The sequence below is a fragment of the Nomascus leucogenys genome, chromosome 7b, assembly GCF_006542625.1.
Source record: "Nomascus leucogenys isolate Asia chromosome 7b, Asia_NLE_v1, whole genome shotgun sequence".
Taxonomy (NCBI): Eukaryota; Metazoa; Chordata; class Mammalia; order Primates; family Hylobatidae; genus Nomascus; species Nomascus leucogenys.
Window position 1 is genome coordinate 5,157,157 of NC_044387.1, and position 13,755 is coordinate 5,170,911.

At 48.0% G+C, this 13,755-nt stretch overlaps 1 protein-coding gene across 4 annotated transcripts in view; it reads right to left on the reverse strand.

Moving 5' to 3' along the window:
• FAM118A (family with sequence similarity 118 member A) overlaps window positions 1-13,755 on the reverse strand; it is a 32,599-nt gene that overhangs the window by 13,116 nt on the left and 5,728 nt on the right. For 2 of the 4 annotated variants that reach the window (XM_030815383.1, XM_030815382.1), the window contains 3 exons: window positions 6,023-6,078; window positions 4,999-5,251; window positions 574-795 (listed from right to left, as the gene is read on the reverse strand). In XM_030815383.1, coding sequence (XP_030671243.1) covers window positions 574-795; window positions 4,999-5,251; window positions 6,023-6,069 — 522 coding nt within the window. In that variant the 5' untranslated portion in view covers window positions 6,070-6,078. Of the gene's footprint in view, window positions 1-573; window positions 796-4,998; window positions 5,255-6,022; window positions 6,079-13,755 lie in introns of all 4 variants that reach the window. The other 2 variants (XM_030815381.1, XM_030815384.1) reach the window with 1 other exon arrangement.

Sequence of the window (13,755 nt, forward strand, 5' to 3'; positions counted from 1 at the left end):
TCTCTGTTGCCATGTGACATGCCTGCTCCTACTGTGCCTTCCGCCACTACTGGAAACTTCCTGAGGTCTCCCCGGAAGCAGGTGCTGCTATGCTTCCTAGACAGCTGTGGAACCGTGAGCCAATTATAGCTCTTTTCTTTATATATTACCCAGTCTCAGGTATTTTTTTTTTTTATTTTGTTTTGTGAGACAGGGTCTCACTCTCTTGCCCAGGCTGCAGTGCAGTGATCTCAGCTCACTGGAACCTCTGCCTCCCAGTTCAAGCTATTCTCCTGCCTCAGCCTCCCAAGTTGCCAGTGTGCCACCTTCCATTATTACTTTTTTTTTTTTTTTTAAGAGAAAGGGTCTCACTCTGTCACCCAGGCTGGAATAAGTGGCATGATCATAGCTCATTTCAGTCTGGAACTCCTGGGCTCAAGCAATCCTCCCACCTCGGCCTCCCCAGTAGCTGGGACTGCAGGCAGGCGCCACCACGCCTGGCTACTTTATTATTAATTCACTGCTATAAAGTGAAAGCGGCTCCCAACCCAGAGCTCCCCACACCTGCAGGCTGCCCGCACCCCCAGCCCATACCTTGGTCTTGTCCTTCAAGTCCAGAGACTCCATGGGCTTGTTCTGCTGCTGGCCGAAGATCTCCAGCAGGTTGTCGTAGTTGGTGGTCAGGACCATGGTGCCCCTGTCCATCAGGCTGAGGATCGACTGCAGCACCAGAGGGCTCTGGATGTGCTGCTCCAGGTTGTCAAACACCTCCATCAGGCAGTCCTGGAAGAAGCTGGGCTTGGTGTCGCCTGTGCGCTACAAAAAGGTGGAATGACAGTTACAAAAACATCAGCTCTCAACAACTATTGAGCAGCTAAGCAGGCCATGTTCTGGGTGCCAGAGATACAGCAGCTGAAAACAAAGAAAATCTGGCTTCACAGAGTGCACTGAAACTCCAGAGCAGGGGGACAGGCAATGTAGACATGTAGCACGCCACTGGTGACGCTGCCACGGGAAAACACAGCAGAGACGGGGACAGGCGCTGTCGGGGGAGGGTGGACAGGACCAAGACGCTAGCAAGCCTCCCTGAGAAGAGGGCATCTGAACAGGGGCCTGAGGAGGTGAGGGCTCGTGGACAATGTTCTAAGCAGAGGGAAGAGCAAGGGCCACAGCACTGAGGTCATGGCTCAGGTACGTCCCAGGTCAGCAAGAGGCCACTGAGGCAGGAGAGGAGTGAGGGGAAGTGTCGTCAACAGAAGCAGATGACCTGGGCCTTGCGGACCACAGTGAAGACTCTGGCTTTCCCTGAGCGCTGCACAGTCCCAGTTTTCTCTTTCTTGGTGGTAATGAGACAGCGTGTCTTCATGGCACCTTCAATGAGGCGGGAGGCACTGTTTCTTTTTTTTCTTTTCTTTTTTTTTTTTTTTTTTTTTTTTTTTTTGAGATAGGGCCTTGCTCTGTCGTCCAGGCTGGAGCACAGTGGTGCCAGGATAGCTCACTGCAGCCTCCAACTCCTGGGCCCAAGCGAGCTTCCCACCTAAGCCTCCCACGTAGCTAGGGCTACAGGTGTCACCACCACACCCAGCTCATTATATTTTTTAAAAAACATTTTAATTTAATTCTTTATTTTATATTGTTTTATTTCATTTTTCATTTTATTATTTTATTTTTTGAGACAGAGTCTCACTCTGTCACCCAGGCTGGAGTGCAGTGAGTGGCACGATCACGGCCCTCTGCAGCCTTGACCTTCCAGGCTCAAGTGATCCTCCCACCTCAGCCTCCCAAGTCGCTGGGACTACAGGTGCACACCATCAACCTAGTTAATTTTTACATTTTTTTTTTTTTTTTTTTTGAGACAGAGTCTTGCTGTGTCACCTAGGATGGAATGCAGTGGCGTGATCTTGGCTCACTGCACCCTCCCCTCCTGGTTCAAGCGATTCTCCTGCCTCAGCCTCCCAAGTTGCTGGGACTACCACACCCAGCTAATTTTCGTATTTTTAGTAGAGATGGGGTTTCACCATGTTGGCCAGGCTGGTCTCAAACTCCTGACCTCAGGTGATCCACCTGCCTCAGCCTCCCAAAGTTCTGGGATTACAGGCGTGAGCCACTGTACCCGGCCTAAAATTTTTGTTATTTTTTGTAGAGACGAGGTCTCACTATGCTGCCCAGGCTCATCTTGAACTCCTGCCCTCAAGTGATCCGCCTACCTTGGCCTCCCAAAGTGCTGGGATTACAGGCGTGAGTCAGCACACCCAGCCAGTAGTGCCACATACACTCTGAGAGACACAAGAGGATCAGGGCTGAGGCAGCCTCAGTGTTTCACCGGCGGCCTTGACAGGAGCTGCCTCCAAGGGGCCTTGAGGGCCAAAGCCTGGCTGGGATGGCTTCAAGAGAAAAAAGAAGGGCTGGCGACAGCAGATGCAGCAACCATGCTGCAGAGCTTTGCTGGGAGGGGACAGAGAGGCGGGGTGGGGGCGGGCTCAGGAGGACACAGGGTCCCCTCTGCCCAGCTCCCAGCCTCATTGTCACCCTCTGCCTCGGCAGCTAGGTATCAAAATCCCTCCCCTGGGCCCTCTGTGCCTGTTCGTGTTGCTTGGCCGGCACAAGAAAACCAAGACTCACAGGTTCCCATTCATCGCCACAGCTCTTCTGACTCTCCCACCCCCCAAACCCTCCCACTGTTCCCAGGGGGTCTGCCATCAGCCAACCCCCACATCTCCATCCTCTCCTGGGAATGCTCACCTTCTCCCTGACCTGAGACCTGGCTCTATGCATCCCTGAGACCCCTCCCGGGTGCTCCCCTGCACTCCCTGTGCTGTCATAATTTGGGGTGATTCTCATGTCCACTTGGATGATTCTCCCTGGGATCATGGCCTCTAAATTCCACCCGTCACTCTCCTCCAACAGTCCTGGTCCATCTCAGCCATCCACACATACAGCCCCCAAGGCCTCATCATTACCAAGACCTGATCTTTCCAGAACCTCTGGGCCAGCTTCCCGTGTCCAACCACTCCCTCCCATCTGTCCACCTCTCTAGCACTCTGGCTCCCAGGGAAACTTCAAGCCCATTGAGGCCCGTGAGCTACCGACCCCACTAGCACTGACCAGTCACTCGCTGCCCTGCTGTCCTGCCTTCTTCCATCAAGCAGCTTAGAGTCTACCATGGATCACTACCACTTTCCCTGAGTTGAATGATGCTCAACTACTTGTTTTCAAAACAAACGATTCTCATTCTAGACAAACGGCCTCTCTTCACACGAAGGACAACAAGGGCCCTCGGTGCTGCCCAGCGACCCCACTACCCTTCCCTGGCCTCCCTTCAACTCCTCCCTTCTTCTTCCTATGATGGGTGAGCAAATGTTGTCTATAAGGGCCAGAGAGAAAACATTTTTTTTTTGAGATGGAGTTTCACTTTTGTTGCCCAGGATAGAGTACAATGGCACAATCTCGGCTCATTGCAACCTCTGCCTCCCGGGTTCAAGCAATTCTCCTGTCTCAGCCTCCTGAGTAGCTGGGATTACAGGCGCATGCCACCACGCCCAGCTAATTTTTGTATTTTTAGTAGGGACGGAGTTTCATCACATTGGTCAGGCTGGTCTCAAACTCCTGGCCTCAGGTGATCCGCCTGCCTAGGCCTCCCAAAGTGCTAGGATTACAGGCGTGAGCCACAGCGCCCCCGCCTCAGAGAGGAAATATTTTAGGCCTTGTGGGCCATGAAGTCTCTGTTGCAACTACTCACCTTGGCCTGGAGGCATGAAAGCAGCCGCATACTATATGTAAATGAATGGGTGTGGCCACCTGTCAGAACCTCCTTTGCAAAAACAGGCCCAAGGCTGTAAATTTCCAACCCCAGCCTATGATGAGAGTTGTCCCTTATTGATAGAACACCCACGTGTGGCAGAGTTACCTAACCAAAAACATTTCCCAAGCTCTGGCAAAGCTAGGTGCAGCCCTACATAAAACTCTGGCCAATGAGATGAAACAGAAGTGGTGTATGTGACTTCGGTGGTGGCCCTTGAAGCCCCCCACTTCCTCCCCTCCCCGCACTTCCCTCCTCCACACACTCCCTGCACACGCACATCATTTACAGCTGCCCGCAGAGCACCAGATGGAAGCTGCCTGTTGAGGGTGGCAGAGCCAGCAAAGAGGAGCCCTGCCCAGCCAGCGTTTTCTCCTTGGGCTGCCCACCCGGGTCTCTAGGTGCTCACATGAAGCCATGTGGTTTAAGGTCTCCTTTCACAGCCAAGCTCAACTCTCCCACTTTCCTTGGTGACGAGCTCACTTTTTTTCCTGCCCTCTCCTCTGTTCAAACAGCCAACATCTCCTCCCGTCCTGACTCTCAGATGGTGACTGTGCCTCTTCAGTCAATGCAAGACAGAAGAAGACAACGCCTGCCAAGAGCCCCAGCCACGGGGTCCAGCTTCCCAGCCTTTATGGCCACACTCCATGGCTGACCTGGGACAACAACGGCCTGCCACGCCCCTCCCCCTGCACCAGACCCATCGGCCCCAGGGCCTTGCTCAGGAATAGCTCCTGAATCATCAGTGCTTCTCCTCTGGACTAGACCATCTAGATAATCTCTGCAGCAGACAAAAAAGCTGGAACTTCTCCCATCTTCAAATGTTTTCTAGGAAGCACGTGTCATCTGAAGAAATACGGCCGGCCTGCTTACACCAAACACGCCTAAGGGATATCCCTTCGCTAAGTGAACACACCACCACAAAGTTCATACTGAGTGCAGCTGGACGATCTCCCTGAGACGATCTCACACAGTCAGATCTCACTCCGTTTAATAGGAGCTACTTTAGGAGCCCCACGCTGCACTGTGGCTGGCATCCCCTCAATTTTAAAAGACGACACTCCAATGGACTCAAGGATTTCTGGCTCATCAGCCCGACTCTGCTGAGCACTGAACACAAGTTAGGCCTGCAGAGTTTAACATTAGGTTCACAGACTCATCCAACCTGGTGAAGAACCAAGCTGTCCCCAAGAAACCAGAGGTACTTGTCTGACACTTACAGGTGACATCTTCCGGATCAGATCATGGGCAACAACCAACAGGTCCCGGTCCTTCGTCACTTTCCTCCGGAACTCGGCGACGTCTCCGGGGTGCAGTACCTCCAGCTGCTCTGCAGCCTCGATGACGGCCTCGATGCAGCTTCTCCACGAGCAAAGGGCAGGGATTCCCGGGGCCACTGCTGCGCTGACGCCGGTCCCAATAACCAGCAGCAGTTCCTGGGGCTGTTTCCGGATGAGGCTTTTTAAAAACTTTCTACTTGAAAACAAGGGAGTGAGAGAATGTAAGTCAAAGCGGAAACATTGCAAACACAAAGTCTAGAACTCTCTGCGAGTTCAGGCCTTGTGCTGTACACACACACACACACACACACACACAGTCCCCTCTTACACTGTGGGGAGACAGCCTGTGTATCCTTCTTCATGTATTTATTTCACATGTTCTACCCTTCTTCCTTAAAGGACATGGGACAGCTGTGTCTCATGCATTTTAAGTTGCCCAGCGTTAAGCTCGGTTTAAGTGATATATATTTGCGAACCAAAAGCTCAGCAATTTTCATTCCTTTGAAGCTGCACACAGGTTATGAATACAAACGATGATGACAAAATGACCCCTGCTTGCAGTGACGGATAAGAAAGTTACTGGCAAATGCTGGTTTTCTGCCACCCACCAATCCCAACCCATTCTATAGTAAGTACCTCTTTATCACGCTTCACTGTACAGCAAACACAACTTGCTGTGCATCTGTAGTCAAAGAATTCTTTCTTAGGAAGCCTAACACTCCCAGTTCTAGACGTGACCCCTCTAAACATGTTGCTTGGTTTGGAGACTGGGCAGAAAGCTGCCTTCTGGAACGTTCCTTACATTGAAGCCAAAGGTGGAAAATGGCCCTCGAGGTTCCCTCAAGCCCCAGTGTTTCCATTTCACTTTTGCCTTTGCAGGTACTAAAGAACAAGTGCGCAGACTCACGACAGACGCTAGATGAAGTCAGTGAAGCTGCTTGAAGGTATAGTTGCCTTTAATTACCTGGATTTTTGTTCACTTCTATTTGTTGTCTTTTCCACTGAATCCATCTGTGAATTCTAAAGAGAAAAATTAGTCAGAAGTGACTTCTGTCTCCCAGGTGAAAGCTTTTATTTGCACCCTGGAAGATAGTTAAGGCTAGAATTAAAATCAAAGGTCTTCAATCTTTATTTAAATTATAATATCTGAAAAATGTCATACGCAAATGACGTACATCCAAAATGCTTCCTAAGCCACCATTCCTCATCTCATGTGACTCCTCAGGCTAGTCGGACTCTCACTGTTCCACACGGGACAGCACAGAAGGAAAATGCACACACAGGAGCAGATGAAGGATGGGCTCTGCGGGCTCCAAGCTGGGGTTTTCGCTGTCTCTTGGGACACTGCTCTAGAAGAATTTCCAGTGCACATGAACACAGATGACTTATCACAGAAGCAAAACACAGCAAGCGGCACAACAAAGCGAAGCCACGGGCGGTTTTGCAGAGGAAGCCAACGAGTGCTGTGAGGTGCAGAGCACTGGACTGGAGCATGGTCATTCTCGGCATCAGCACCAGCTCCAAGGCACCAGCCCTCCCCTCAGCCTTACTGAAATCCAGTCTAAAGAAGGCATCCAAGGAAAAAGCCAATTCTTACCTTATATAAAAATAGAAATCCCAAACCATCTGGGTCTCTATCACCAAGCTAGCTCCATATTCTTTAATTTTTCCAAAATCAGACCAGGCATGGTGGCTCATGCTTGTAATCCCAGCATTTTGGCAGGCCAAGGTGGATTGCTTGAGCTCAGGAGTTCAAGACCGGCCTGGGCAATACAGCAAGATCCTGTCTCTACAAGAAATAAAAAAATTTGCCAAGCATGGTGGTGCATGCCTTAGTCCCAGCTACTAAGAAGGGTGAGGTGGGAGGGTGACCTGAGCGTGGGAGGGTGACCTGAGCGTGGGAGGGTGACCTGAGCCTGTGAGGTTGAGACTGCAATGAGCCGTGGCCACGTCACACCACTCCACTCCAGCCTGGGCAACACAGTGAGACCTTGTTTCAAAAATAAAAAATAAATAAAAAATAAAAATTTTCCAAAATCACATTTCCCCCCAATTCTAGAAATAATATCTACTGTAAGCAAGGAAAAATACCGAAAAATAAGGTTTTGCCTATAATCCTATGACTGTGAGCAGTAACTGTTAACATTTATATATTCCCTCTACTCTCTTTTAAAAATGTTTACAAGGGAGGCTGAGGCAGGAGAATCGCTTGAACCCAGGAGGTGGAGGTTGCAGTAAGCTGAGATCGCGCCACTGCACTCCAGCCTGGGCAACAGAGCAAGACTCTGTCTCAAAAACAAACAAACAAACAAAAGTGTTGACATAATTTGAGAACACAGTGCATATCCTACTTTTTCATGCATTAAAATAAATACATCTCCCTTATGTTATTAAAAACTATTCATAAATGTCAGTGTAATGTACATATATGGAATTCTCTCTTACTGACACGTCTGATGCAGAATGTTAGTATAACACCCTGACGACCGACGTGGTGCACAAAGCCTGTATATTGTGAAATTATTTATTTAAGAGAGATTTCTGAGAAGAACTGCTGAGTTGGAGAGTATGAACACTGTAAAATATCTTAGACACACCACCAAACCACTTTCCAGAAAAGTGGTCAGCAGAACACGTCGGTGCTTGCTTTGCCACATCCAAACCAGCACTGACTGAAAATTACTTTGGCAGAGTACGGTGGCTCACATCTGTAATCCCAGCACTTTGGGAGGCCGAGGCGGGAGGATCCCTTGAGCCCAGAAGTTCAAGACCAGCCTAGGCAACATCATGGGGAAACCCCATCTCTACAAAAAATACAAAAATTAGCCAACATGGTGGTGCTCATCTGTAGTCCCAGCTACTTGGAAGGCTGAATGGTAAAATCACCTGAGCCCAGGAGGTTGAGGCTGCAGTGAACCACGATTGTGCCACTGCACTCCAGCCTGGGTCGCAGAGTGAGACCCTGTCTTAAAAAAAAAAGAAGAAGAAGAAGAAGAAGAAAGGAAGAACAGAAAAAGAAAAATTACGTTTTTTTTTTTTTAGATGGAGTCTCGTTCTGTCACCAGGCTGGAGTGCAGTGGCACAGGCCGGCACCACCACATCCAGCTAATTTTTGTATTTTTAATAGAGACGGGATTTCACCATGTTAGCCAGGATGGTCTCGATCTTTGACCTCGTGATCCGCCTGCCTCAGCCTCCCAAAGTGCTGGGATTACAGGCATAAGCCACGGCGACTGGCTGAAAAATCACTTTTTCACATGTGTAATCTTCACACACACACACACACACACACACACACACACACACTGCCACTAGAATCAGGTTATCAAAAGTAATTTTCCAGGGTAAGGAAACAAGGCTTAATCAGTCCATAAGCATCATTAGATCGCAGAGCTAAATGGGATCCCGGTTATCCTCTGAAAATGTACACAACTACCTAAGTCCACGCATATATTTTCCTAGGGAGAGTTCACAGCTTCCACCAACTCCCAAACATGTCTGCGACCTTACCCCAAACGCTAAGAAATCACAGTCCACAGGCAAAGAAAACGAGGCTCACAGATGCCTGTAACCTGCCCCAGGGAAAGACTGGCAGAGTCTGGGCTGGGGCTTGGCCCTAACACTGATCCTTCTTCCCACTGAGGAGTTAACATCAGTCATCAAACTAATCTTTTGTTTTTTTTAATCTACTAGATACTTTCTAAGGAAAGTAACAAATGTTGAGTTTCTCCGCTGTATAATATAATCCCTCCACCATATATTAATAATATAAGCAACTCTGGACCCCACCCCTGAGATTTCAATGACTGATTTAACTGTTCACCAATCCTCAGTTTTACCAACTATAAAACATGGATTCTCGCCAACAGGCCGAGTTTTGAAAGCTCAGGCCTCTGTCTGAAAGTGCTCTGGCAGCTGGAACTGCTGAGTCCAACAGCTCAGGCTCTGGCCTATGGATAAGGCTGCCCGCACACTTCCCTTCCTGGCCTCCTGCCGTGGGGCAGGACTCAGGAGCCACTCCTGTTCAATCCTGTTTGGAAGGGGACGATAAGAGGGCTCATCAGCTGACTAATTCAAGTGCCCCCTACTCCCACCCCCCAAAATAATCCACATCACTTCCAAGTAGTTACTCCTCCCTGTCTATGAGAAGGGCTTGTTTAGTTCAGCCTTCTGTACATGACATTTTAGAATATCTTTTAAACACGCACTGGTCAACCAGTGACGTAAAAAAATCACATGCCCAAAACTGTTACCACAGTAAAGAACTTTCAAGATCTACCTCTAGTTCTTTCAACTACTGTTCAATTGCTTTTGATTCTCCACATATACGTGATTATGGTTACAAATTCAAAACCTAAATACTGCATTTACACATCTTCAAAACAGTATGAACAAATTAAACTTTTGCAGGCTATATTTAACTCCGAAATTAAGTGGTTTCAAAGTTTCTCAAAAGAACAAGGTATCACTATTCCTAACACTTACGTAACAGGCCACAGCCTGCACTCCTGGGTGGTTTGTGGCTGGCTTAAGTGCTCAAAACCTCTTTCTCAGCCTGAACTACAGGTCTGGTGCTGGTTCCTCAGACAGTATTTCAAACAGAACCACACAGAGTCCAACCTCAATAAGCAGATGGGCCTCTAGACTTTAATACTGCTGCATACCTTTAAGGATCAAAGGAGGCAACACGGAAAGTACCCAATTATATAAAAACTCAACACAGTAACTCTGCAACCTGAACTGCAGTTGCCCATATTTAGACATTTACAGTTCATTATCACACTACATGTTTAAAGACATTACCTCATTTCCTGTTTTACAGCAGCATAAACATCGGAGTCAAATCTCACAATAATCTAGAAATTACCCTAAATCTCCCCCTTGTTTTTAAACCAAAATCCAAGTAAGGTGATCTCCAAAGCACTCAGCACCAGGTCCTAGAAGTTTCAGCAGGACAGCAAGCTCCAGCGTTCTGCTCCCATCCAAACACCGTCTAAGCCAATCAGATCCCAGAAAACAGTAACAAAACCCTTCGGAGGCCTTTCAGACGCTGCATCTCTCGGTTTCCTTAGTGACTATGTCGTCACCACGGTTTGCAGGCCCAGAGCCAAGTCATCATAGCAACCCTTCTTTTTTTTCAAGGACCTATCAGCATTTCTGAAAGCAAAACCTGGCCCCAGCAGAGATTCTTATAAGCAGTTCCTGTCTTTTTTAATCCAAAGCCAAAGTCTTACCAGGATGCTGTCTGCTTAGAACTTGAGATCACTAGCATTTTATAAACTAGCACAGAGTAGCTAGAGACTGTCTTATTCTTCAATCCCTGGCATCCAGCACTACGTAAACGTTCATCAAACGGAGTTCAATACAAAATAAAAGCTACCAAAATCAAACTTCTTATTTACAGGTAGTAAAACAAAGTACCTCACAACCCTACCGTGGTAGGATGTTAATGGCCCCGCCCCTCTCATGCCTGCTGGCAGCCACACCCTTCTACAGCCCCTCACGGACTCCAGGCTTAGCCATGTGACTTTTTGGCCACTGAGATATCGGCAAATGGGATAATGGGAAGCAAGTACAAGTCTGACACACCCTTTACCACACAGCCTGTCCTGGTGGAACTTTGCCCTGCAGAGCTCTGGCCTGCCACTTGGTGGGCAGCCGAGGTACCATCCACCGACACAAGAGCAAGGCTGCCTTGGGCCACAACTGCATAAGTGACCCCAGTGAGCCTGGCAGAAGAACCTGCTGGGCCAGGACCTGGGCCTGGCGCTGAGCTAGCAAATAGGCTGTGGCTGTTTAAACCCTGGTGGGACAGGGAGAAGCCCAGAGTGCCAAGGAAAACAGAGTAGATGGACGAATGAAGGAACATCATGAGGCTCTGTGGGGAGAGGGAAATGTGTGTCAAGAACTGGAATGACTAAAAGTGGCGTAACAAAAAAACCTTAAATTACTCGCTTTCCATTACAAGCTATATTTTCACTTAACAAGCACAAACCATCAATTGGAAGTGTCAAGATTGTGGGATCCTCAAAAGTATCCTTTAAGAAAACCTTTTTTTGTGTGTTTTGAGATGGAGTTTCGCTCGTTGCCTAGGCTAGAGTGCAATGGCGCAATCTCGGCTCACTGCAACCTCTGCCTCCCGGGTTCAAGTAATTCTCCTGCCTCAGCCTTCCAAGTAGCTGAGATTACAGGCACACGCCACTACACCCGGATAAGTTTGTGGTTTTTCAGTAGAGACAGGTTTCACCATGTTGGTCAGAGGCTGGTCTCGAACTCCTGACCTCAAGCGATCCACCTGCCTCGGCCTCCCAAAGTGCTGGAATTACAGGTGTGAGCCACTGTGCCCAACTTTCTTAATTTCTTTCTATAAATAGATGATCACATGGGCTTTGAGCAGTTTCAAAAAGCAGGGAGATAAGGGTGTCCAAGCAGCATCTGATTACAATGAAGCAAGAAGGACTCAGAGTAAACACAAGCTCAAACTACATCCGTCTCACACAGGAGTGAGTGGTGTCACATTTATTCGGCAAAGTTTCCGAATGCTCACCTTTAACTCACCTGTAGTCAATCCACCGTGATCATAAAATGACCCCAGAATTTGCAAAGAAAGTCAGACAAGGTCACCGTGACTACAAATGAGTTGATCTATGTTGAGCCCTCAGAGCAAAGCCCGGCAACACAGTAGGCTTTTAGTACCAGTATGACTACTGCCACTGTGACAAAAGCGCCTCAAACTAAGAAACCATTTATACATGTGCTACTGACGGGACAAGAGGCTTGGAAATCCTAATTTAATCTGTGGCCAGGGTGGATCCTAAGGACTGGAATGTCCTTACATGAGGCCAGATTCTGTCCACTGCATTCTGACTACACCAAGGCAGCTCTGGAAGACGGGGAGCCTTCAAGCAAGCCTTTCCCAGCATGACCCTCAGCGTGACAGATGACTGCATGCCATGGAAGCTCAATGGCCAGACCCTGCTCATCAATATCTTCCTCTCCCTTCATTCTAGATGTGATTCCCACAAACTTCCTTGTTCACAGCAATCAGGTTTCCCACGTAGGCTTGGGAGAGGAGAAGAGTGTGGCAGCAGAAATCACTGAGCAAGGCTGGATGTGGAGGCTCACACCTATAATCCCAGCACTTTGGGAGGCCTAGGCAGCCGGATCACCTAAAGTAAGGAGTTCGAGACCAGCCTGGCCAACATGGTGAAACCGTGTCTCTAATAAAAATACAAAAATACAAAAATTAGCCAGGTGTGGTGGTGCACACCTGTAATCCCAGCTACTCTGAAGGCTAAGACAAGAGAATCGGTTGAACCTAGGAGGCAGAGGTTGCAGTGAGCCGAGATCGTGCCACTGCACTCCACACTGGGCAACAGAGCAAGACTCCATCTCAAAAAAAAAAAAAAATCACTGAGCAACAGTCTTCAAGCACATGTGACAGTCATATTTCTAACCACAAATGAATCATCTGCGATCTAGCTGATGGGTTTCTGGTGAGTTTGATTAGCATGACTAGGGTCACCTGAACTGGAAACAAGGCACAAATGGGCAAAAAATTAAGCTTCTGGAACTGCAAAGGAGAGGCTTAGCCTTGAAACCACAACACCCCTACCTGAAGCAGCATTAGGACTAAGGTGGAGAAAACACAGGATCTGGAGACAAGGAAATGCCACCGTTTCCCCAGCCAGGTAGACCCCTCTAAACCTGTTCCCTGTCTCCCAAATGGGGATTCCAACATGTGCATCACCGACTGGGCGGCTGCAGACTTTCAAGGGAGATGCATATCTGAAAGGTGCTTAATAAAGTGCACAATGTCTGTTACTCTCAACCGTCTCACGCCAGCACCACTCTTCCAAGGCAGTCACCACAACTACATTTCAGTGTAATCATGGTTCTGGTAAAACTTAATCTCAGCCATTACTACTAATAAGGGATCTTCAGGATGAGTTATTTTCTTCAATTTACAGAAAATATGAACCCTTAATTTGAACGCACTCCACTTAACCAATTACTTTTTATTCTGTTGAACTTAATTATAATGGGAAAAATGCCTTATTTTGTAATGATGGAAATAAGTTAATTGGATTCCTGAAACCAGTCCCACCAAAGAGAGCTGCTTGGACGTATACACCCAAACCCGGAAAACAGCAAAACCCACTACTAGAAAAAGAATCTAATTCAAATTTAGTTTAATTTGGTCACAAATTAATTCAAAGAGCAACATTAATTACTGTCACTTTTTCAGCCCTTAATAGAGATTCAAGGGAAAATGCTAAGCGTTTTACACGCACTATCTCAGTTAACCTCAATAACCCGATGAGGTGGCGACCGCTGTGACCCACAGCCTGGCCCAGGCCGACACCGAACCCTTCTAACAGGCCAGCCCCAAGTTGTGTATTACATATTCTTGCGCCTTTCCTCCTAACATCAGTGCAGCTTGAAATGGCAAACAAATATACCTGATATTTTACTGGGAACTCTGCCATCCACTAAAGCATTCAACGTTCTACATACAGTTTGTCCACCAGATGTGACACATTAACCCAAATAAACGTGTTACTTAACAAGCCAATGTTAAAACATGCCAAGACAGAGGCCAGGGGCTTGTGGACCCACCTGCCTTTACCCCACCTCGAGGGGATACGTAAGACGTGTTCTAGAAGGTAAACCTCCAACAAAATGTAAAATGACAGA